General features: G+C 41.0%; 1 protein-coding gene across 2 annotated transcripts in view; it reads left to right on the forward strand.

The window, feature by feature from the left end:
- Positions 1–26,197, forward strand: part of PDE11A (phosphodiesterase 11A) — a 426,226-nt gene that overhangs the window by 201,093 nt on the left and 198,936 nt on the right. For both annotated transcript variants that reach the window (XM_075180554.1, XM_075180553.1), the window contains exons 3-5: positions 12,908–12,997; positions 14,607–14,747; positions 20,061–20,125. In XM_075180554.1, the coding sequence (XP_075036655.1) occupies positions 12,908–12,997; positions 14,607–14,747; positions 20,061–20,125 (296 nt within the window). The remainder of the gene's footprint in view (positions 1–12,907; positions 12,998–14,606; positions 14,748–20,060; positions 20,126–26,197) is intronic.

A 26,197-nucleotide genomic window follows, 5' to 3' on the forward strand; every position in this document is an offset into this window, starting at 1 on the left:
TACATTATCTAATGATAACCTACATCCTCATTTATCAGGGAATCTACAGTGGTTGGAAAGTATTGAAAATGTAAGTTGATAGTTATACAGTCAAGGCAGTAGGTGAAGTGGCAGTATGGCAGTATGATTTTAGGTGACAGTCCTGTGGGAACAGTCTGTAGTTTTGTCCTGAATTCAGCTTTTTTATTTTGTAGATTCATAATTTATTATTTACATCTATTTTTGTAACTATTATTAATATGCATTTATATAGCTCCAACATGTTGCACATTGGTTTACAGAAGACAGTTAATCATTCAGATCACTCTCATGCATTTTTCTCTATGGGATGAATTATTTCTATTGATTTGCAGTATTTTATAGAAATGTGCTGGTGGCTGAAGTAGTGACGCGCTATTGCTACGTGGCACCAAAAATTGACCTGGGAGCAGGGGATTGTAAATCCAGATATGTATGTTGATATGCAGAGTGTGTCTGGCTTATTTCTGCAATGTCCATGACCCTTTTAGTTTCTGATGAATTGTTGAAGCCTTACTTTCTTCTGATGCAGAAAGTAGAAACTATACATCTGCATCTCATATCAGCCTTCCATGTTAGGCTTTTTTTTTATTTCAACAATGACCTTGCTTACACTGATATAATTTCTTTGGTAATAATATATATATTTTTGAAATATCTGTAACACAAGCAGAAAAATGCAGAGATTTGTGAGGTCACTTTATAAGGGTTCTGGGCCGGCAAATCTTGAAAATGGGGATCTTCCGAAGTGCCAAATGGACGAGATGCTGCCAGAATGAGCTTTGGTTTCCCTTGGTACTCAACTTTTGCATTTGCGCTTACATTTTCACCACAGCAGATAGGTTTACAGGGTAAGATGGCAGTGTTTGTGGAGGAACAGGCCGAGGGAAGGAGTTAATGCGAGGGAAGGTGTTCCTAGGGTGCACAAATCTATGAGATCACTTTGTGCAGTCACTTTATAATGGTGAGTGCAGAGGTCAGTGGCGTAACTTTATAAAAGTTGGTGCAGAGATCTGTACTGTCACTTTATAATAGTTTATGTATAGATCAGCACAGTCACATTATGAAGGATGATGTAGACAATTATTAAGGTTGGGTCAGAGGTGTGTGAGGTCACTTTATAAAGGTTGGTGGATATATATGAGGTCCCTTTATAAAGGTTGGTGGATATCTGTGGGATCACTTTATAAAGGTTGGTGGATATATATGAGGTCACTTTATAAAGGTTGGTGAATATATATGAGGTCACTTTATAAAGGTTAGTAGATATCTGTGAGATCACTTTATAAAGGTTGGTGGATATATATGAGGTCACCTTATAAAGGTTGGTGGATATATACGAAGTCACTTTAAAAAGGTTGGCGGACATATATGAAGTCACTTTATAAAGGTTGGTGGATATGTATGAAGTCACTTTATAAAGGTTGGTGGACATATATGAAGTCACTTTATAAAGGTTGGTGGATATGTATGAGGTCACTTTATAAAGGTAGGTGGATATGTATGAAGTCACTTTATAAAGGTTGGTGGACATATATGAAGTCACTTTATAAAGGTTGGTGGATATGTATGAGGTCACTTTATAAAGGTTGGTGGATATGTATGAGGTCACTTTATAAAGGTAGGTGGATATGTATGAAGTCACTTTATAAAGGTTGGTGGACATATATGAAGTCACTTTATAAAGGTTGGTGGACATATATGAAGTCACTTTATAAAGGTTGGTGGATATGTATGAGGTCACTTTATAAAGGTAGGTGGATATGTATGAAGTCACTTTATAAAGGTTGGTGGACATATATGAAGTCACTTTATAAAGGTTGGTGGATATATATGAGGTAACTTTATAAAGGTAGGTGGATATGTATGAGGTCACTTTATAAAAGTTGGTGGATATCTGTGAGATCACTTTATAAAGGTTGGTGGATATCTGTGAGATCACTTTATAAAAGTTGGTGTATATATATGAGGTCACTTTATAAAGGTTGGTGGATATATATTAAGTCACTTTATAAAGGTTAGTAGATATCTGTGAGATCACTTTATAAAGGTTGGTGGATATATATATATATATATATATATGAGGTCACTTTATAAAGGCTGGTAGAGATCTGTGAGCTCTCTTTATGAAGGTAGGTGCAGAAATCTATAGGGTGGTCAATCAAGGAAATAATCAGATGTAAATTTTGCAAAATGTTTTCATGATCCAAAACAGAACAAAATACAGATATGTGTGAAACATGGGAGAAGAAAGCACTTTGGCTTGTGGCTTCACAATAACTCATCTCACAGCATTTCCTCGGGTGAGCGCACTCTGAAATCACCTTTCTTTTTTATCATTGATGGGACACTTTTTTTTTCGTTTATCAGAAATGATTTGGAAGAACAGTATGAATACATTGCTCTAACGGTGTGGTTTCTCTGCAATCTACTCTTATAATTCTCCAAGCTTATAGGCTTCAGAAACAAAGCCACCAAAGACATACACCTCAGTCATTTTTTCTTCCTTACATCTGCTTGTATGTTTTATAGATAAGTGGATCCACCAGGTGGAAAAGTTTGATAAATGCAAAACAAAGTCTGTGGAAGTCTACAAATAAATTCTTAAGATGACCAGGCACACTTGTGCACCCAAATTAGATATTTGCACTAATAAGACATAGTTTCTAACATTTTAAAATTACTTGCAAGAACACATTGCTGCTGAGCCGCATGCAATATTGCCTCGTTGGACTTTAGAGAGTTACAATGACCATCATGTTGTGTTTACAGTAGTTGATTATAATATACTTGCCAACTCTCCTAGAATGTCCGGGAGACTCCCGACATCCGGGTAGGTCTCCCGTACTCCTGGGAAAGCAGGCAAGTCTCCTGCATACTGCAATTTGCTAGCCAAAATGGTGACTTGTGTCATTTGGCCCCGTTCCCCGCGACAAAACGACGGTCCCGTCCAGGGGGCAGGCCAAAATGCCGCTATTGACCGCGCCCACCAGCCACGGCTCCTGTCCGGGATCTCCCAGACTTCACTATGTAAAAGTCGGCAAGTATGGATTATAATGCACTTGTTTTAAATGTAAATACCACTCTACAATAAATAGTGACTTATAAATCCTGTAGTCTAAGACCCGATGGTAAGAATGACATCTGCAATGCATAAAAAGAATAATTACATTCTGCAGTTGGTCAATTCGGAAAAATAAGGAGTTATAGTGATTTCAAACAGCTGAGACTGGACTGAGGACTCCATACGCTCAGCCCTCACTACTAATAATATGCTCAATGTCAGCCACCAGTTCATACCCGGAGACGGCTGCCATATGAGGCGGGGGCCAGGTGTATGCACTGTGTAAGTCTGGTTAACTTACGCTTGAGACTCAGATGTAAGAGGTTGCAATTAGGCATACTCTCTTAGAGTCATTAAGGAGAGCAAAGCATAAAACCACCTGCGCAAAACCGTGATGTAATGGAGGGGGAGGGATTTAAAATGTGGGGACAGATTTACAGTTGAGGTAGGGCATGTCCTAGATCAACTTTTAATTTCAGTGTAAAAATAAAGCTATCAAGTATTTGTGTCCTGGATGGAAAACATCCAGTATAGTACTTATGTACTAAATAATAAACTATTTGCACCCCTTGCATTGTAACTTGGTTTGCCCCGGAGGACATTTGCTCTTTATTTTGCCTTCCTTTCCTTAATGACTCAGGCCCTTAGTGTAATTATCCAATGATTACAGATAAACCATGCTTTAATCTCTTTAGACCTTTTCTCTCAGGGAAGTAATATGCTCCTTTGGCCTACACTACCACCTCTATGCAGATGACACCCAAATCAACCTCTCCTAACCCTGATTTTCTTTTATCTTGTGTGTCAAACTGCCACCTCACAATCTCAACTTGACTTTCACAGCGCTACCTAAAGCTCATAATGTCCAAAATGAAGCTCATTTTCTTACTTCATCCCTGCCTCTAGCAAGTGTCAGCACTACTGTATCTACAGTTCTCCAAGCTCACTGCCTTGGCATTACCCTCAATTCCAACTTCAGCTTTACTCCACATATGCGCTGTCATGTTCCCTCTTCATTCTAAACATTGCCATAATACTCTCCTTTCTCGCATTGGCCATACCAAAATCCTTATCCATTATCTCATTATCTCTAGCTTTGACTGCTACTACCTCTACAATCCGTCCGTAATGCTAATAACGCTGATCTTTTTGCAACCCCTCGTCTGCTGCACCACACTGCAAATTGCTACACTGGCTCCCTATTACATCCAGAATCCAATTGAAGCTACTCACCTTCAAAAGCTTCTCCAACTCCTCCCCTTCATATAGCTCTGACCTTATAGCAAGATACTCTTCCTCTTGCCCTCTTACTTTTGTCTGTGATCTAAGCCTGGCTTCCTCTCTGATAACTAGCTCTTACTCCTGCCTCTAAGTCTTCTCTCGTGCTACTCCCCACTTGTGGAACTACATATATACCTTGCTTGAAAAGACTCTTTCCCAACCTTAAGTCTTTTGAATGCTCTCTCATAACCCACCTCTTCAATATAGCCTATCCAACCCAACTGATACTACTTCCTATGGGTGTTCTACCTGCTACAGTATCACTTTGACTCAAAATCTCACGAGCTCATATTGCTCCAGCCCTTGCCCTTACACTCTAGACTGTAAGCTTGCACAAGCAGGGCTCTCTCTAGCTTTGTCTCACATCTGCACCTCCTTTGACAACCTTGCAGGTTGGACTCACCCTTTAATTTAGTCGAACAAGTAAATGATACTAGAAAAAGTAAAATTCAAGGCATGGCCGGATTTACCGCTAGGCAACCTAGGCACCTGCCTAGGGCCTAGCGGCTCTCTGGGGGGCCAGCTGGGAGGGGCAAGAGCAAATTGAAGAAAAAAAATTTGGCCCCTCCCCCGACTCGCGCCACCCCCCTCACAACTCGTGCGGGGGGAAGGGGGGGTGCCGCGAGTCGGGGGAGGGGGGGTCAGTTGCCGCGAGTTGGGGGAGGGGCCACACGGGGCTAGTGTGGTGGCTGGTCTCCTGCTCTGTGTCACATGGGACGTGCACCACATGACAGGTGCCATCCCATGTGTGAAGGGGATGCAGACTCCAGTCCACAGCTCCTAGATGGAAAAAGGTAAGTTGGGGAGGGGTAGGGTAGTATATTAATAGTGTGTGTATTATGTGTGTGTGAGGGGCCACTGTCTGTGTGTATTATGTGTGTGTGAGGGGCCACTGTGTGTGTGTATTGTGTGTGTGTGTGTGTTTGTGTGTGTGAGGGGCCACTGCGTGCGTGTATTGTGTGTGTGTGAGGGGCCACTGCGTGCGTGTATTATGTGTGTGTGAGGGGCCACTGTCTGTGTATTGTGTGTGTGTGAGGGGCCACTGTGTGCGTGTATTGTGTGTGTGAGTGTGTGTGTGTGTGTGAGGGGCCACTGTGTGCGTGTATTGTGTGTGTGAGGGGCCACTGCGTGCGTGTATTATGTGTGTGTGAGGGGCCACTGTCTGTGTATTGTGTGTGTGAGGGGCCACTGTCTGTGTGTATTGTGTGTGTGAGGGGCCACTGTGTCCGTGTATTATGTGTGTGTGAGGGGCCACTGTGTGCGTGTATTATGTGTGTGTGTGAGGGGCCACTGCGTGCGTGTATTATGTGTGTGTGTGTGTGAGGGGCCACTGCTTGTGTGTATTGTGTGTGTGTGGGGCCACTGCGTGCATGTATTATGTGTGTGTGAGGGGCCACTGTGTGTGTGTGTGATTATGTGTGTATGAGGAGCCACTGTGTGTGTGAGGGGCCACTGTGTGTGTGTGAAGGGGGGGTGGGGGCCAAACCGATATCTTGCCTAGGGCCCCATGAGGTGTAAATCCGGCTCTGATTCAAGGCACAAATAACAAACAATGGAATATGGAAATACAATTCATATATTTTCATCAGAATGCCTCAAGATATTAAACTATTTTACTATCTAAATCCCAAAACAACAGGAAAATATTCAATGCCTTCTGGAAATCCTTGATCCTCCGCAGTGTATCATTCATTATAGATCTAGCAGTAATGCTGTGAAATATGGACAGCCATTAGTGTAACTTTCTAGAATTTCTTGTATGTGAAAACTCTGCTAAACTCTTTTAAATAGATTTTAATGACTGCCATGCTAAAGATGTAAATTTTTAGGTTTTCGGAGAAAAACTTTAGAGTACATTAAAAAAAGTTTTCTAATGTCATATCTGTTTTGCTATTAGGCCAGTCTCGTTGTACGTGAGCTGGCCTACAAAGAAGCTTGCAGACATAAAAATATACCTTCAGATAAAATACATGTTTTATTGTATCTACCATTGTTTCACTGCTTAACAGTAATGCTCATTTTCTGGAGTATTCTAATCATATTACAGAGTGCTGCACCGAAAAAATAATTTCTTTATTCAATATCTTATTTTTTTCAGTGATATCCCTGAGATGGTGCTGAGATTTGGCAAAAATTTTTTTTATTGCTGCGAAAATAAGTTTTAGTTTTTGACACTTGTTAAGTAATCTGTAGGGACAGCAATAGCCAGTGAAAACATGGTTATCACAGACGAAATCTCCTATACCCCTAACAAAGATTATATGTACCGAAGCATACGTATAAGGGTTACCCACTTTTAATTTACAATTACATGCCAAAGATTTTAAACCAAAAGTTTTGTGAAGTTCATGTTTCTCCATAATAATACAGCTGCTTAGTGTCGGACTGGGGCATGAAGGGCCCACCGGGGGACTGTAATGCTAGGGGCCCACCAGAGGGGGTGTGGCCAGCCATTATAGAGGCAAGAGCAGACACTAGAGGGGGAGGGCTCAGCCTACGAAGGACAGCTAGCACCATAGTGTAGTATATAAAGAATGCAGTGTGTATATAAAGAGTACACAGTCTCGACCTGCCCCTTAGATTGGGCAGAACAGTCACCAGAAATCGGAATTAACCCACTAGACCAGGCTTGGCTAACCTGTGGCACTCCAGGTGTTGTGAAACTACAAGCCCCAGCATGCTTTTCCAATATATAGCAGCTTATTGCTGGAAGGGTATGCTGGGACTTGTAGTTTCACAACACCTGGAGTGCCATAGGTTAGCCAAGCCTGCACTAGACTCAGAACATTTGACAGACTGTCCTACCTGTTCTTGTCACTTTTACCACCTATGGCTGCTGGTTTCTTTAGTTGCAGCTTGTCTGGTTCCTGGAATATTGGGGGACCTATTTGGACAAAATAATGGGTACATTTAGAAAAGTCCAACCAGCCCCGATGTTAAATTAATAGGACCCACAATAAATACTTAGGCCTTCCTCCAGCCCCAACATTAAAGTAATATATTCCCATTTAATAAACCTATTTCCCTCCCTCCAGACAGCCCCTGCAATAAATTAATCGCATTTACGTATAATAAATATACCTATTTCCCGCAACTGTCACTGCCATTAAATAATTCATATTCACATTTAATGCTCCTCAAACTTAGCCCCACATTCAATTAATAGCCCCCAAACTACCTCATCTTAAATTAATAGTCCCAACTATAAAATTACATTGCCCCACCTTCATCCTACAAACAAAATAGCACCCATTATTTAGCCACCACCTACCACACACACATTACATTGCCACAAGCCCGCTGTGCCATCACACACACATTACTGTGCCCCTTCATCACCATGCTGTGCCTCCTTATAATCACATTGCGCTTTCCAGGCTGCTTTTGCCCCCCCTTCTCCTGGCCCCCCTTCATCACCCTGTGCCATGCTGCTTTTGTTCCCCATCACCCTGTGCCATGCTGCTTTGGCTCCCTTCACACTCTGCCATGCTGCTCTGGCCCCCCTTCACACTCTGCCCTGCTGTCTTTGCCCCTTTTCACTCTCTGCCATGCTGTCTTTGCCCCTTTTCATCTCTCTGCCATGCTCCCCCTTCACTCTGCACCCTGCTCCCCCTTCACTCTGCTCCCCCCTTGCTTCTGTTCCTTCACTTACCTTTTCTATCGACTTCTTTCTTCTCATCTTTCTTCTCTACTTCCCGACTCCTCTATGCGGGGCTCCTCACTGAACGTCGGGTGTGATGATGTCATGCCCGACATTCAGTGCGAACGGAGCAGAGAAGACTCGGGGAGCACCGCGCTCACGTGAGCATTCTTTTTTATTATTTTTTCTTTCCGCTTTCCCCACCAACGAAGAGGGAAGCAATAAGGGTCGGGGCCTACCGTGGGATAGCCCGGTCCCTCGGTGGCCCAGTCTGACCCTGCAGTTGCTCGAACACTATCTTATTATTTGTGTTATCTCATAAACAAAACATACATTTTAATTCTTATAGAGCCAGCTATACAGTTGGGTTTTCTTGGAATTAAAAAGAATATTGTAACTTCTAGAGCTATTTACTTCTTGAGATAAGGGACCTTGGCAACATCTTGTGGCCCACTTTTTTTTCTTTTCATTTTATCAGCCTCAGGGAGTTGTTCCCTTTGCTTGTAAACAACATCTGTGCCTACAAATTTGCAGCATTGTTTCACCACAGTGTTCAGAACTCACATCACTATGAATATGACAGACATAAATAATAAAGAGAAATAAACTTAATGGGTAGAGTGGAAGCTGACAGATACAACGGAAATATGTGAGAAAGAAGAGATATGAGTCATACACAGTCTCTGGCATATTCCCGAGCACACGGAACAATGGTCCGTTGACCTTTCTTTGCACAATTCCCAATAGTTGAAGTTGTTATCATAGAACTTTTTGGGCATTATTTTATGTCTTGCATTTAGTTTCATATAAAGCAATTGCAACAATATATTTGTCGCGCCCCCTTAACAAGCCACTGTGTGGTAGACAGAAGCTCCATGGTTTGCTTTATTGATATGGGGCATGTTGGGTGATATTTGGCAATATTTGGCAGTATCGGAGGATTTAAAGGGAGGTCAGTCACAGGAAGAAACGATGGGTTAGAGATAGAGTTCTTTCTAATTTGACTTTTCCTGTTCCCTCAAACACCATATTCAATTGCATGTCTTCGAGACGCCTCTGACCTTTTCTGTAGCCAAGTGAGTTCTGACTATACCATGACAAGCTAGTCTGTGATTTAAGAGTAAGGCTCCAGGTGTTAGTGGAGCCTTTTGGAAATGGAGAGCACTAGCGGGCATGCTGGGACTCATAGATGCCAAGTTCGATACTGTCGTGTTGTCTTGCCAAATGAGCTCAGAGACAGGTGAACAGAACCTGAGAGAGATTGATGTAGAGAAAGCAGTTAGTAGATGAAAAGACATGAGACAGTGTGGAGGTTGATTGGCAGAGGCAAACTCCCCAACTCTGCAACTAAGTAACGTGCTGGAGGAATAAATAAAGTGTGATTTCATCCACATATGGTCTGGCACTGATTCTTCTTACATCTATACTACTACACCTCAACTACTGAACTAGTTATTAACCTTGCATGTGCAGGGACCCTTTTACACTAAAAAACCCATCAGTGCCCGAGAAAGGGGGGGACAGTTTTTAGGTAAACGCCTATGTGGGAAGTGCCTGCACTGCCACACCAGTGGTTACACTGTGTAAATCATGCTTAAATGACATTACATAATGCTTGTAGTGATTTCATCTACAAGGTAGGCTAGTCATCGTCCGTAATTAAATAGTCAGTAATTAAAGTCAAGCACAGTTTCAAAATAGCTTTACACATGGCTTAACATGTCAAGATGGTGACAAATCTGGGAGGTAAAAATTAGTGTCCTTTTAGGAGGATCTATGCTATTCATGATTTATTTATTTTTTTTGCTAAATGTGGGCTAAGCACAGGGAGATCTATATTCTGTGCCCACAACATGCAAAAACTTTAGATTTTATGTCTATATGACAAGATATGTAAGCATGCTCCAAAGGTTGAAGGTACCACATTTAGGGGTGTCTTTTGTTTAGTGCTTTAGTAAAAGTTTAAATGAATTGGGGAGTTTTTTCCAAAAGGATTGGTAACCCGGACTTTGTTTTTACTTTTTCCATTACACGTGTTTCCATTTAGGCCTGCAGTCACACAATGTTAACATAGATTCTTTTTGGGGAAGGTAGGTAATCTCCTATGTATACACTAGGCAGATAATAAAAGCACATTTGCACATAATTAAATGCTGTACACATCCACATACTGTATGACCAGCAAATGAGACCTAGGGGTATATTTACTAAACTGCGGGTTTGAAAAAGTGGAGATGTTGCTTATAGCAACCAATCAGATTCTAGCTATCATTTATTTAGCACATTGTACAAAATGACAGCTAGAATCTGATTGGTTGCTATAGGCAACATCTCCAATTTTTCAAACATGCAGTTTAGTAAATCTAGCCCCTAATGTGTTTAGGCATTTTTAGCAAATTGTCCACCAGGGAATCTAACATTAATTAGCAACAAAATTAAATTTTTGCTAGAAATACAATAAACATTACCTAACAATGCCACACTCCAGGTTTCAGGAACTGGTCTTTGCAGAGCATAAATATGTGGGAAGTAGAGAAAATTATGTGAGCTGAAGCTTAGTTTTATGACTGCAAAAATTCCTTTAAAATTATTATTCAGGTTGTATTTGGTCAAATTAATTAAATGATATTAAGGGATATTTGTACTAAGAATGTCAGTGCCTTCATTGAAGTGTGCTTGTGTATGTTTTATGCAAGGTACAGTCGGCCAATGACCATACATATAATGATCTTGCCAACTGCATTTTGAACCTGGAAGAATTAAATGACATTTTAATCATTATCAGCTCTCTTTGCTGATAGTTGGAGGCCAGCACATGCAGTTACAACGAGTGAAGGAGTTTGTGGAGTGAAGGTATTCTGTTTGCAGTACACAGTAACTTCAGGCGTGTGTCCCGTTTTGCAGTAGAACATTTTTAAAATGAGATTTCATTTTGCAGAGCAAGATTATTAAGCTGAGATAAAGTGGTGGCAAGATTCATTGATTGCTGTTCACTATAACAGGTAAATAACGAGCGTGGAGTTTATCTGGTGAAAACCAGCTCCAGGTTCTATGGACGTGTGTAAAAAAGAGTGTGAACTCCCTCTCATTGACTATTAGCCATACATTGAAAAGTGATGGAGCAGTTCACAGCGTCCCTGGGCTGTGGAGGCCCGGGGAAATGAATAAGATTAGGGCCTCTGGAGCAGCAACATTGCCACCCCAATGAGCTCAGTATGATGGACAGAGGTATTAGGGACAGTATACCAAAAATTTTTAAACATGAACAAAGAATTGCACACATTTTTAAAATAAATGTTGAATAAATTGAATAAAATACCTTTAAAAACCTTTTTCAGAAGTTTGTTAAATATTTCTAAAAAAAACCTTATTTTCTTCCTTCTTTCTTCTTGATGTAGTAGTCAAAATGGTCTAAAAAAAATTTTTAAACATTTAAAACTCTGATACTACAAAATTAACTAACTCTCACACCAAAGTTTTCACATTTAAATGTGATGTTGGATGATTAAATGATACCATTCAATATTGATTGATAGTTATGGGTATTTAAAATAATGAAAGCATGAGTTTTTAGGAGGATTGATTACATGTAGACGATTGATAGATACACCTGAACTAAATTGAAGAATACAGTATTGATGGATCAGTTGTTTTGTGTTTACCTCCATTGCATGGGAAATGGAGATTGGTCTACTGAGACTTGCTGGTTGGCTACTTTGTATTAATTGTCTAAAGCTGTTAATAAAACATAAAGGAAAGATATAGAAAGTTATAATTAAGAAAAACATAATTGTAAAATCTAAAAGTATAATGTAATCAGGGCCATTTCAGAGCATCAGATAACCTAGTCATAAAATGTCTACACCTCTTCTCTCCCATATTTGGCCATATCTGGAGAGTTGGTGCTGCAATTTGATATAACTGTGCATGCGTAGTTGATTGGTATCAGTCTTCCAGATAAGTATACATCTTGACACTCCCACTTTAGAAATCGGGACACTTTAAGCCACTTCTCAGATCCACACAGTCCACACCAACAAATGTATTTGGTCACTTTCCTAAATCTTTAGGCCTCTGTACTTTTTCCATGGAAAATCATTAATTGATATGATGAAGGGTACGAGAAGAAAATTAAGGATCGGGAAGCAGTGTAGGTCAAAACATAAAGAGAACATTTCAAGGGATTATTGGTGTGCTAAGTTCTTACATAATATATCTTCCCCAAATTAGTACTGTGGAGGATCCCTACAAAGACTTGGCTCTGTCCACTCTACACCTGTGTTAGAAACCAATACAGTGCTATTGGAATTATAACTGTCCATGGATGTCAATCCTAGGGACAGTGGGAATTGTGTGGTTATGCTAGTTTGGGGGTGGGGAGTGTTGGGAAAATAATTACAATTAGTTGTTATCCAGTAAGAAATATATTTTTCAATAAAAACATGTACAAACAATGTTAACAACAGCAACATGTGTGCAACAATGTGATGTCAATAACCCCTTCACAAGTGTTTCTTGCATTGTTGCTGTATGTAGATGAAATAATGCATATGGATGCTAGAATTCATAAAGTAGATTTGTGACCTTATAAAAACAAGAGGCTGCAGATGACTTCTGATATTCAAAATGATGTAAAGTAGGGGTGCATCATTCCTTATAGTACACAGGTTCTTCTTCACTGATTATAGGCAATGACATCAGAACTCACTATTTATAAAACATATTATTTACTGGAGTTAATATAATTATTAACAACACCTGTATTTGTAAAATAGGGAACAAAATATCCCTGTAACATACTACAGGTATAAAACACATTTTCAAGAAAAATGTCTTTATAAGCTTAAAATGTTACATGTTATATGTCTTGTTTTCAATCTGTCTTATTTATTTATCGTTGCTAGGTTATGCAGATGTACCTTCCATTCTGTGGTATTGCCATATCTAATGCTCAACTTTTTGCTGCTTCAAGAAAAGAATATGACAGGAGCCGGGTGAGTATCTAACTATCATTAGGGTGAATCTAGCAGATAATATATTCAAAATGTTCCCATCATCTACACAAATTGGAGAAAGCCATCTTGTGTCTATATCAGTGTTCCCTCTAAGCTGAGCAATCAGGAAATGATAGAGTTAAACCTGTATTTTACTAGGAAACATCCTGCAGATTGTGAGTGCAAACCTTTCGGGTGGAGCCCTCATTAGAGTGACCTTTTAACTCTTTCCTTTCCAGATTGCTCAGCTTAGAGGGAACACTGGTCTATATCAATACCCCCGAGAATGTAACTTATGAATTCATTAAGAACTAAATAGGCACAAGCCCTTTGCAAGCCCCTAAGGAAAGTAGACATAGGTCCTGATTCATCTTCGACATAAGTCCCGTTGCACGCCGTATATTGCATGAAATTACTCTGCGCATGCTTACAATCGGACCTTACGCCATCATCATCATTTATTTATATATCGCCACTGATTCCGCAACGATGTACAGATAACTCATTCACATCAGTCCCTGCCCCATTGGGGCTTACAGTCTAAATTCCCTAATATAGACACAGACTCACACACGGACAGACAGATAGAGAGGGAAACACACAGACAGAGAGGGAGACAGACAGACAGAGAGGGACTAGGGTCAATTTTTGATAGCAGCCAATTAACCTACCAGTATGTTTTTGGAGTGTGGGAGGAAACCGGAGCACCCGAAGGAAACCCACACAAACACGGGGAGAACATGCAAACTCCACACAGATAAGACCATGGTCGGGAATCGAACTTAGTGAACACAATTGCATCCAATTCATGTCCAAACACAAATGACACTTCCAGCTGTCTACGATTGAAGCACGGAACTGGGGTGGAAAAGTGCGGATGCCCATTAGCAATGTACAGTAAGGGTGTGCGGAGGTCGAGCGCATGCACATTTGTCCGAGTCATGCTCTGGGCGTATCTTAGTTACGTGTGTTTTTTAGCTGTATCACTTGCACCAGCCACAGGGCAGGTGTAAGTGCTGACTGATGGTGATGACTGACACTTACATGCCAGAACATGTGTTTTAAGTAAGAGAAACTATAAAAATGCATTTATGTACAGTACACATGAACAACATCCTGATCTATGTATTCCATGTAAAAATGATTTGTTTACATAGGCTATATTTTTATTACTGATTATAGTATTAATAGTTGTAAATTAATTTTATAACAATGCATGTGTTCAGATGGGACTTTATATTGCACAAATGCATTGTGCATATTCTGCAGTGTGCAGTGTGTTCTGTTTGTCTGCATGTAAAGTATAGCTGGATCATACTTATACCCAGATTCAAATGAAACGTTTCTTAAGATCCGCTTGTACTTGAATACACGCTCACATTGCGTTCAGAAGAAGAATCAGACCCACAACGTGGGAGATTATATAGTAAATAGCTGCCATGATGTATAAGATATTTTCTTTTCTTTATTAGACCAGCAAAAGTTAATTCATGATGACAGTCACTTTCACGAAAATAGAACAATACCGTGTGCAATTCATTTGCTTGGCACATTAAGATGGTAATATTGTTCCTTCGGCTTCAATGAGACATTTTGTCATGTTATGCAGGCTTTGCTGGAGGTGGTGAATGACCTGTTTGAGGAACAAACAGACCTGGAGAAAGTTGTCAAGAAAATTATGCATCGGGCTCAGACACTGCTGAAGTGTGAACGCTGCTCTGTGCTGCTTCTGGAGGACATTGAATCACCAGTAAGTGTCTTCCAAATTTCAGATAATTTATAATTAATGCTTATAAAAGCATTCCACATCTGTCAAGTAGTACTATTGTAGACAGCGTAGAGCATTTTTCTTGTATTACCCTTGTAAAATCAGCACAAGTATGGTATACTGCCTGATGTATATGTGCCTGCAATGTTATGCCAATCTCAGATCAATACAGCACATCTCTGTTCAAACAACAGCTCCCAGAATGCTTTGCTACATTAATACTAGTGGTGAATTAAGTTTATCCCATTAGAAAGGCTTCTTTTCAAACTTAGTTTTCAGTGATAGAAAGGAACTGCCAAGTTGTAAATAAACCGGTTCATACAGTACACACTGTACACATAACAGTACATCTGTTTGGTTTGTTACCAACAACACCAAGCTGATTTGGACAGTCAGAGCAGGAGAGATTGCCATGTCTTGTCTGATTAACACATATTGGACCTGTTTCGGCAAGCCATAATTTTAACATGGGGTCGCCTAGATGGTAACTCCAGCGTTTTCAAGGTGCGCACCTGCTCTCTGCTCTTAGGAGACACCTCCACAAGCTAGAATGGCTTTTTAGGTTTGAAGGTAGACGGAAAAGTCTGAGCAATTTGAATAAGTGCAAACGTCTCATCAAAGTCTTATCAGTTTAATACCAGCCATTTCATTAAAACGTAAACATTTTCCAATTTATGCTAAATTAGCCTCACTTAAGGTAATGATTAAAGTAATAATAATAGTGAGGAGATTTTGGGATTGCCTTTATTACCAATGACATTTTTTGAATGTTTTTATTGTGCCTTAAAATCCACTTCTTTGCCAAAGTTGAAGTGTACAAAATGCTTCCAATTAATAGTACAGACAAGAAGGGAATGGTGCAGAAGTGAAGGGGTTTTGCTTTGTTAAAATGAGCACCTGTGCAACTCTGAAAGTGCTCCCTCCTTATCCCTTTATTTCATTTGCGCACACTGTAAGACTAAATCTTCTTTTTACATTGCTCTGCAAATCTAGGTACACTGGTGTGGCTACTCTATACTTCCTTGCTCCTCACAACAGCTCCTATCAGCCAATGTAAACGTCTGCTCCTCTAAAATACAATGCACTTTTGCAGAAATCTAGGCACCCCTGCACAGACAGAGGCACACTGTGCCATTGAAAAAGGTTTTGAATGTACGTTGGCCATGTTGTGCAAATGAAACACTTTATTTATGAGTAATAAAGTGAAATGAAAATAATAGTTTTAAGAGCGCAGGCACATTATTGTGCATCATTATGTTAAAGCACTAAATATTACACATAAACAGCAGAAAGAAAGGTAACATCAAATATGTTTAGCTCTGGCTTGAATGTTGTTGTCTTAATGGATAGATCCAATATAAAACATTCAGGCAAATAATCAGACATCCATATAAAAGTTTGGCCGTTGGTTGTGATTAATTAATGGAACACTATGCTGGAAATGAACTTATCTCATCATAATATCCCTTTATTGTGTCTAATTTTGTCAATCATCAAGGGTAGTCTGATTGGACAGATCCAGCAATTTGGTGATTGGACTCAGTCAGTGTTGGGTTGATGACCACACATAGGCAATTAAGGCTATCCGCTGAACAGGTTTATGACCATGTCTGATCAACCTTTAATTTTAACCGCTGATTTTAGACCCACATGTCCCAGTTTTAGGCCTTTGCACTCTTAAAAAGACTAAGGGGTAAATGTATGAAGCTCTGGGTTCTTCAACACCCGCGAGTTCGCCGTCTTCAGCGCTTAAATTTAAAGCGGCGCTGCCTTGTAAAGGGAAACTTCCCTTCAGTTTCCCTTTACAAGGCAGCGCCGCTTTAAATTTAAGCGCTGAAGACGGCGAACTCGCGGGTGTTGAAGAACCCGGAACTTCATACACTTACCTCTAAATCGGACATAAAAATCACCTTCGTACTTGTATTTAAATTAATTGGCCCTTAATGCATCTCTTTTATTTGGATTACACTGTGTGTGTATATATATATATATATATATATATATATATATATATATATATATATATATACACACATACACACACACACACACACACATACACACATATAGAATTTTTGGGTTTCCTTTTTGCACCACCGGAAAGAATTACTGGATAATGAATATTCATAAGGGTGTGACATTTATTTTCCATATTTTATTTCCAAACTAATTGTGCCTAACTCCAGTACGTATTGTGCATTGATGCATTTTAGAGTTGCATTTATTAATAAATCATAACTATTTTTTTTTAGATTACAGCTACAAGTTACATGTAGTAGAATTAATTATGACTTTTTTTTAAAACATTTATTAATGTTAAGTTTAGTGCAAGTTAAACCTGTTGCTTACTTTGTAGATATGGGTGAAACTTTTTTAGGAGTAATGACTAAATATGGGGCACTTTGAAGCTCCTTAAATAATGTCACTCATTCAGTGTGTTTATTGTCATCATGGCAATTTTTCAAATTGACCCAGGAGATTGTAATATCATCTTGATCAACCAACGACTAATTATTGTCCTTCAGAAAAGTGTGTTTTGTCTTTGTAGAAAACCTGAGCTCTGAGACAGACATTTTTGGGGGCTTCTCCTTTTCAGGTTCCTTTAGTGTAATGGTGGGCCCAGGCAAACACCCCCTTTTGTCCATTTACTAAACCGGCCCTAAGTGAGAGATAACAATAGCAGTTGACCAATTCTCCTTTCTTCAGGAGTAGCTAATACCCCATTCATACTGCACCAAAATCCCGGGTTTTTACCGGGGCGAGCTCAAACGACCCGGGTCTTGGTGCAGTATGAATGGTAGAAGTCAAAAATCCCGGGTCTAAAAACCTGGGTCTTCAACCCGGGATTTATCGAGGGGTAATTCCCGGGTCGGACCCGGGTTGCCTACACTATGAATGGTGCAAGCCGGGTTGTCATAGGGGAGAGAGAGAGAGAGAGAGAGAGAGAGAGAGAGAGAGAGAGAAAATGAAAGTGGTATAAGTTAAACCCTTTACCACACCACAGAGTCAGATTTCAGAGATTGAAGGTGATGCCACCAAACAGCCACCATCTGGGGGAATATAGTGTAAAGTGCTATCTTCTAGCTGACTGTCAGGTCTTGGAGCAGGGAGTAGCAAAACATCCGCACGTGGAAGGACTACAAAAGTATACCCTTCTCTAAACCTGGTTATTGTATCTTACAGAGGTATATTTGGATTAATTAAGTTCACACTACTAACTATCACATTGATCGACTCCTGTTAAGAGATCCACACACCGTGCACTGTACGATGTAACCCGAGGATAGATTTGAGAAGTTCTGGCATAAAAAATAGAAATAGTTATGCTTCAAGATGGGTGTGCAGCTGTAGAAGCCTTGATGTCTGACATGAATTTGCATATAGTGCCTCAATCAAATGTCATTGAGAGACTGATGTGGACGTTGAACTTTAAGATATCTTGTGCCCCATAAACACGACTCCAGACGATATTTTGCGTCAGGCTCATTTAAGTAGTGTTTATGTTACTGTTTATGTATAGTAAGACTTGTTTTCTTAAAGGGGTTGTTCACCTTCAGATGAAATTAATTTATTGACTTATACACGCCCCCCTGCAACTTTCATTATATACATTGCTTTTTCTCTGTAGCTTCCTACTGCGCTTTTAGCCATGTATTTATATTGTAATGTAGCGTTGTGTACTTTGTTGCCTTTGGTTGTCTCTGCTGTGCTCTCAGCACTGCTTTGTGTGCACGATTATATAAATAAATGGCTGAAAAGCAAAGAGAGAAGCCACACAGAAAAGACAATGTATTGAGTAAAAGTTGCAGGGTGAAATGTATAAGCCAAAAAATGTATGCCATTTTAAAGTGGAAAGAACCTATAATATTTATCTCTGGCTCACTATGGAATGTTTCAGACATTGGTTTCATGTAAAGGTACATTTGACACCTACACAAGTTTACAGGAGCCTCAGATCTCTACTTTGTGCTTTATAATTAACCTGTCCTATTGTTACCTCTACCCCAGCTGCCCCTGGTCCCTGTTTATCCGCTTAATGAGTGAGCACAGCCAATAGCATTTCGGATCAATTGCTTGTGACTCTGAATCCGGTTTGTTTTACATTACTGAACTTATGTTGTCTTCCCTGAACTTGACCTATGCATTAATCACAATATGTGGCATTAATCACAATATGTGTCTTTTTTTTCGATGTAGTCAGCAGCTGCCTAGTAAGGCCCATTCTTAGAGCCATGACCTCTGGATTCCACACAGCAAGTCCATCACTTCATTGTCAATGCCCCTGTTGAAAACTGGTTTATCATTACTCTTCTCTTCAGATCTAGTCAGTGCCAAACACTAGTAGCACAGTGGGTTCACATACAAAATAATTTGTTATATGTTGATTTCCTGCTTGCCCCCGTTTCTCTCCTCACCTCAGGGCGCTGTCACTGTACCTGCGGTTCTGCCATCATTAACTTAAATACATGCGTGGATATGTCACTGCCTCCCACAAGAGCAATACCTCATCTTCTACCGCTCTGAACATTCTAATTATCTGATTGGCTACAGGTTGTTCTATACCCGCCCACTACAACACTGAGGTCATCCCAGACATACAGAAATTGATGAATGAATACAAAAGAGGCTTAGATGCTAGTGAAATGCGCCTTAATATGTTTTTGAAGTGGAAGAAATTTCTAAATAGGGGAAACTAATCTTCTTCATATTGAAAATTATTAGCATGTTATTTTCTATGTTACTTGGTCATCTAAAGTAGACATGATTGTATTCAACGTTTATCTGCGACTCATCTGCTTTGTCCATAGTTTCAAGTTGGCGAGGGTTGAAAACATTAGAGGTCAATCAGATCATTAGAATGGTCAGAGCAGCACAGAGTATTTCAAGAGATAAGTAGTAACCTATCCACTTGTGTGGTTGTACAAGTGTGTATAGGGACGACAAGATCCATGTCATTCAGTTGAAGGAGAGAATAAAGTGCAGCAATGGGACTACTGTGGGTGCAGGGTGCTGCCACTACGGGTCCCAGTGGTGTCTACTGGTCTCTACCCAAACTTTGCTATGGGGTTCAGCAATGCCCTGTTCCGTCCTTGGGAAGGTGGAAAGCCCGAGATAGACACAGAGTTAAAAAGTGAAAGGGGCAGAGTGCCCAAAAGCACAGAGAAGTGATGTGAGAGCATGCAAATTTTAGTGTCATACACAGCTTTAGCCAACATGTTTGCTATAATTCCCCTTTAACACATGTAACATAAACAGGATGATGCCATTAAATAACCATGAACTGTTTTGTTTTAGGTGGTGAAATTTACTAAATCATTTGAGCTACTTTCTCCAAAATGCAGTGCTGATGCAGAGAGCAGGTAATTATTTGCTTTTATAAATGTTTCATTACTGCTTCTAGTTCAAAAAGTTACACTGCCCTCCTTGCCTTGGTGCACCCTACTATTTATACACACAATCTGTCCCATATATCCAACAATTGTATCCTAGCCATCCTAAATGCCTGACTGCATACACCCCATGCCATCTGAAATACAGTCCTTATTCCTTCTGGCCACCTGACATGCAAAACTGTCCAATTTTATTCCAGTCAGTTCAAGTGCAATACTCTACACCCACCACTAGGTCAGCACACTAATCACCTGATACCGCAAACATTCTGTTGATCTAATTGGTTACAGGTTCTCTGATTACTTCAAAACTGAGGACATATCAAACAAGGCAGAAGTTGAAGACTGAATAAGGGACTCAAACCCTAGTGAAAGGCACCCTAAAAAGTCTTTTGACGTAAAATTATAACGTTAGTATAAATTATGTTCAATCTACTTTGACAATTCTAGATATTCACAATAATATGTATTGATAATAGAGATGAGCGGGCTCGGATATCTGAAATCGGAGCCCACCCGAACATTGCCGATCCGAGTCGGATCCGAGACAGATCCGGGTATTGGCGCCAAATTCAAATCTGAAACTGAGGCTCTGACTCATAATCCCGTTGTCGGATCTCGCGATACTCGGATCCTATAAATTCCCCGCTAGTCGCCGCCATCTTCACTCGGGCATTGATCAGGGTAGAGGGAGGGTGTGTTAGGTGGTCCTCTGTCCTGGTAGATCTCGTGCTGTGCTGTTTAGTTCTGTGCTGTGCTGTTTAGTTCTGTGCTGTGCTGTGCTGTGCTGTGCTGTGCTGTGCTGTGCTGTGTTCTGCAGTATCAGTCCAGTGGTGCTGTGTGCTGTGCTCTGTGCTTCTAAGGGCATAGTTATTTCCCCAATATTCCCCTGTGTTTAAAAAAATAAAAAAAAGTTATTTAAAAAAATACCAAAAACTAATTTAATTTTTTTAATTACCACAAAATTTGCACAACCAATCCTGCAGTATAAGCCCATTGGTACTGCAATATTACCAAGTTCACACATTCGGCAGTAAAAGTCCAGTGGTACTGCAATATTACAAAGTTTACACATTCTGCAGTATCAGTCCAGTGGTGCTGTGTCCTGTGCTCTGTCCTGCTGAGTTCCGTAGTGCTGCTGGGTCCTGTGCCGTGTCCTGTTCAGTCCAGTGGTGCTGTGTCCTGTGCTCTGTGCTTCTAAGGGCATAGTTATTTCCCCATTATTCCCAAGTTTTTAAAAAATAAAAAAAAAGTAAAAAAAAAATTACAATTAAAAATTAAAAAAAAAAAATATATAATTATAACCAAATTTGCAAAACCAATCCAGCAGTATAAGTCCATTGGTACTGCAATATTACCAAGTTCACACATTCTGCAGTATCTTGTGCTACATATAATGGAGACCAAAAATTTGGAGGATAAAGTAGGGAAAGATCAAGACCCACTTCCTCCTAATGCTGAAGCTGCTGCCACTAGTCATGACATAGACGATGAAATGCCATCAACGTCGTCTTCCAAGCCCGATGCCCAATCTCGTAGTACCGGGCATGTAAAATCCAAAAAGCCCAAGTTAAGAAAAAGTAGCAAAAAGAGAAACTTAAAATCATCTGAGGAGAAACGTAAAGTTGCCAATATGCCATTTACGACACGGAGTGGCAAGGAACGGCTTAGGCCCTGGCCCGTGTTCATGACTAGTGGTTCAGCTTCACCCACGGATCTTAGCCCTCCTCCTCCCCCCCCCCCCCCTACAAAAAATTGAAGAGAGTTATGCTGTCAGCAACAAAACAGCAAACAACTCTGCCTTCTAAAGAGAAATTATCACAAATCCACAAGGCGAGTCCAAGGATGTTGGTGGTTGTCAAGCCTGACCTTCCCATCACTGTACGGGAAGAGGTGGCTCGGGAGGAGGCTATTGATGATGTAGCTGGCGCTGTGGAGGAACTTGATGATGAGGATGGTGATGTGGTTATTGTAAATGAGGCACCAGGGGGGGAAACAGCTGATGGCCATGGGATGAAAAAGCCCATCGTCATGCCTGGTCAGAAGACCAAAAAATGCACCTCTTCGGTCTGGAGTTATTTTTATCCAAATCCAGACAACCAATGTATGGCCATATGTAGCTTATGTAAAGCTCAAATAAGCAGGGGTAAGGATCTTGCCCACCTAGGAACATCCTCCCTTATACGTCACCTGAATAACCTTCATAGTTCAGTGGTTAGTTCAGGAACTGGGGCTAGGACCCTCATCGGTACAGGGACACCTAAATCCCGTGGTCCAGTTGGATACACACCAGCAACACCCTCCTCGTCAACTTCCTCCACAATCTCCATCAGATTCAGTCCTGCAGCCCAAGTCAGCAGCCAGACTGAGTCCTCCTCAATATGGGATTCATCCGAGGAATCCTGCAGCGGTACGCCTACTACTGCCACTGCTGCTGTTGCTGCTGTTAGTCGGTCATCTTCCCAGAGGGGAAGTCGTAAGACCGCTAAGTCTTTCACAAAACAATTGACCGTCCAACAGTCGTTTGCCATGACCACAAAATACGATAGTAGTCACCCTATTGCAAAGCGTATAACTGCGGCTGTAACTGCAATGTTGGTGTTAGACGTGCGCCCGGTGTCCGCCATCAGTGGAGTGGGATTTAGAGGGTTGATGGAGGTATTGTGTCCCCGGTACCAAATCCCGTCGAGATTCCACTTCACTAGGCAGGCGATACCAAAAATGTACAGAGAAGTACGATCAAGTGTCCTCAGTGCTCTAAAAAATGCGGTTGTACCCACTGTCCACTTAACCATGGACATGTGGACAAGTGGTTCTGGGCAAACGAAGGACTATATGACTGTGACAGCCCACTGGGTAGATGCATCCCCTTCCGCAGCAACAGCAACAGCTGCATCAGTAGCAGCAACTACAAAATGGCGGCTCGTGCAAAGGCAGGCAACATTGTGCATTACAGGCTTTAATAAGAGGCACAATGCTGACAACATATTAGAGAAAATGAGGGAAATTATCTCCCAGTGGCTTACCCCACTTAGACTCTCATGGGGATTTGTGGTGTCAGACAATGCCAGTAACATTGTGCGGGCATTAAATATGGGCAATTTCCAGCACGTCCCATGTTTTGCCCACACCATTAATTTGGTGGTGCAGCATTACCTCAAGAGTGACAGGGGTGTGCAGGAGATGCTTGCGGTGGCGCGCAAAATTGCTGGACACTTTCGGCATTCAGCCAGTGCCTACCGCAGACTAGAGGCACATCAAAAAAGCATGAACCTGCCCTGCCATCACCTCAAACAAGAGGTTGTGACGCGCTGGAACTCCACCCTCTATATGCTGCAGAGGATGGAGGAGCAGCAAAAGGCCATTCAGGCCTACACAGCCACCTACGACATAGGCAAAGGAGTGGGGATGCGCCTCAGTCAAGCGCAGTGGAGACTGATTTCCGTGTTGTGCAAGGTTCTGCAGCCATTTGAACTTGCCACACGAGAAGTCAGTTCCGACACTGCCAGCTTGAGTCAGGTCATTCCCCTGATCAGGCTGTTGCAGAAGCAGCTGGAGAAAGTGAGGGAGGAGCTGGTAAGCCATTGCGATTACACCAAGCATGTAGCTCTTGTGGATGTAGCCCTTCGTACGCTTTGCCAGGATCCGAGGGTGGTCACTCTTTTAAAGTCAGAGGAATACATTCTGGCCACCGTGCTCGATCCTCGGTTTAAAGCGTATGTTGTGTCTCTGTTTCCGGCGGACACAAGTCTACAGCGGTGCAAAGACCTGCTGGTCAGGAGATTGTCCTCTGAAGAGGACCGTGACATGCCAACAGCTCCACCCTCATTTTCTTCCACATCTATGGCTGCGAGGAAAAAGCTCAGTTTTCCCAAAAGAGGCGCTGGCGGGGATGCTGATAACATCTGGTCCGGACTGAAGGACCTGCCAACCATTGCAGACATGTCTACTGTCGCTGCATTGGATGCTGTCAAAATAGAAAAAATTGTGGATGATTACTTTGCTGACACCATCCAAATAGACATGTCAGACAGTCCATATTGTTACTGGCAGGAAAAAAAGGCAGTTTGGAAGCCCCTGTACAAACTGGCTCTATTTTACCTGAGTTGTCCCCCCTCCAGTGTGTACTCGGAAAGAGTTTTTAATGCAGCGGGGAACCTGGTCAGTGAGCGGCGAAGGAGGTTGCTTCCTCAGAACGTTGAAAAAATGATGTTTATAAAAATGAATAATCAATTCCTCAATGAAGTACAGCACTGCCCTCCAGACAGTACAGAGGGACCTGTGGTTGTGGAGTCCAGCGGGGACGAATTGATAATGTGTGATGAGGAGGAAGTACACACTGTAGGGGGAGAGGAATCAGAGGTTGAGGATGAGGACGACATCTTGCCTCAGTAGAGCCTGTTTAGTCTGTACAGGGAGAGATGAATAGCTTTTTTGGTGTGGGGGCCCAAACAAACCAATCATTTCAGCCAAAGTTGTTTGGTAGGCCCTGTCGCTGAAATGATTGGTTTGTTAAAGTGTGCATGTCCTATTTCAACAACATAAGGGTGGGTGTGAGGGCCCAAGGACAATTCCATCTTGGACCTTTTTTTTTTGCATTATATGACCAATCAACAGTCGTTTGCCATGTTCAAAAAGTAAAACCAAATTTAAAAAAATACAAGAAATTAAACCAAAAGTAAAATGCCGTGTCATAATTTAAAACAAGAGGTATTGACGTGCTCTAAAACTACTGTATTGTTGTTTATATTTTATAAACACTACACTTGAAAGCTTGAGTTTTTCAATAAAAAAGTAACTGTCCATTGCACGAATATTTGCAACAGGGACAATTTTAGGGTTAAGAAAGTCAACTAATAACACTTCGACGCTGTCTGTCTTTATAAACACTACACTTGGAAGTTGGAGGAGGTATTGTGGCCCCGGCACCAAATTTACTACCGGGGCCACTCCACTGTGCAGTCCATATTTAGGTGTATCAGATATTAAACAACGGTGACAGTTGATGCCCAATTTTTTAATTATATTGTGGCCTCGGTACCAAATTGTGTACCGGGGCCACCACACTACGCAGTCCAGATACTTGTTTGGTGGAATTCAGACCAGTTGAGGGTTTTATTATTATTATATTGTGTGGACCACTCTATCTATACCACACTACAACTCTATATACCACTCTATTTCATACTTTAATTCTATTTCATACTTTAATTCTATTTAATACTTTAATTCTATTTCATACTTTAATTCTATTTCATACTTTAATTCTATTACTAATTACCATAAAGAGGAACAAAATAAACCAATTTTACCAAAAGTATAATATGACTTAGACTTACAAACACTACACTTGAAAGATCGTGCCTTTAAATGAAAAAGTCAGTCTTCATTGCACGACTATGTGCAACAGGGACAGTTTTTTGGGTTTACAAAGTCAACGAATAACACTTCGACCCTGTCTGTCTTTAACATACTTGATGGGATCTCAATGACGAATTGTCTGTACCATGTTTGGAGGAGGTATTGTGGCCCCGGTACCAAATTGGGTACCGGGGCCACTCCACTATGCAGTCCAGATAGAGGTGTATCAGATATTAAACAACGTTGACTGTTGATGCCCAATTTTTTAATTATATTGTGGCCTCGGTACCAAATTGTGTACCGGGGCCACCACACTACGCAGTCCATACCCTTTTTTGGTGGAATTCTGACACGTGGAGGGTTTTTTAATTATATTGTGGCCTCGGTACCAAATTGTGTACCGGGGCCACCACACTACGCAGTCAAGATAGATAGATGCGTATCATAGATAAAGTTCATTCAGTGGTGTGGGGCAAATTGAAAAATATTCAAAATGCACTGACATTATCAAAAACAAGAGGTTGTCACACGCTAAAACTCCAACATGTATATGATGGAGAGGATGGAGGAGCAGCCGAATGTGTAGTGTAATGCAGACCTGTTGAAGGTTTTTTATATATTTTATTGTGGTGCCCAGTGCCCACTCCTCTAGGCAGTCCAGGTACATTTATTGGTGCGAAT

This window comes from Mixophyes fleayi, chromosome 7 (assembly GCF_038048845.1).
Source record: "Mixophyes fleayi isolate aMixFle1 chromosome 7, aMixFle1.hap1, whole genome shotgun sequence".
NCBI classification, from domain to species: Eukaryota; Metazoa; Chordata; class Amphibia; order Anura; family Limnodynastidae; genus Mixophyes; species Mixophyes fleayi.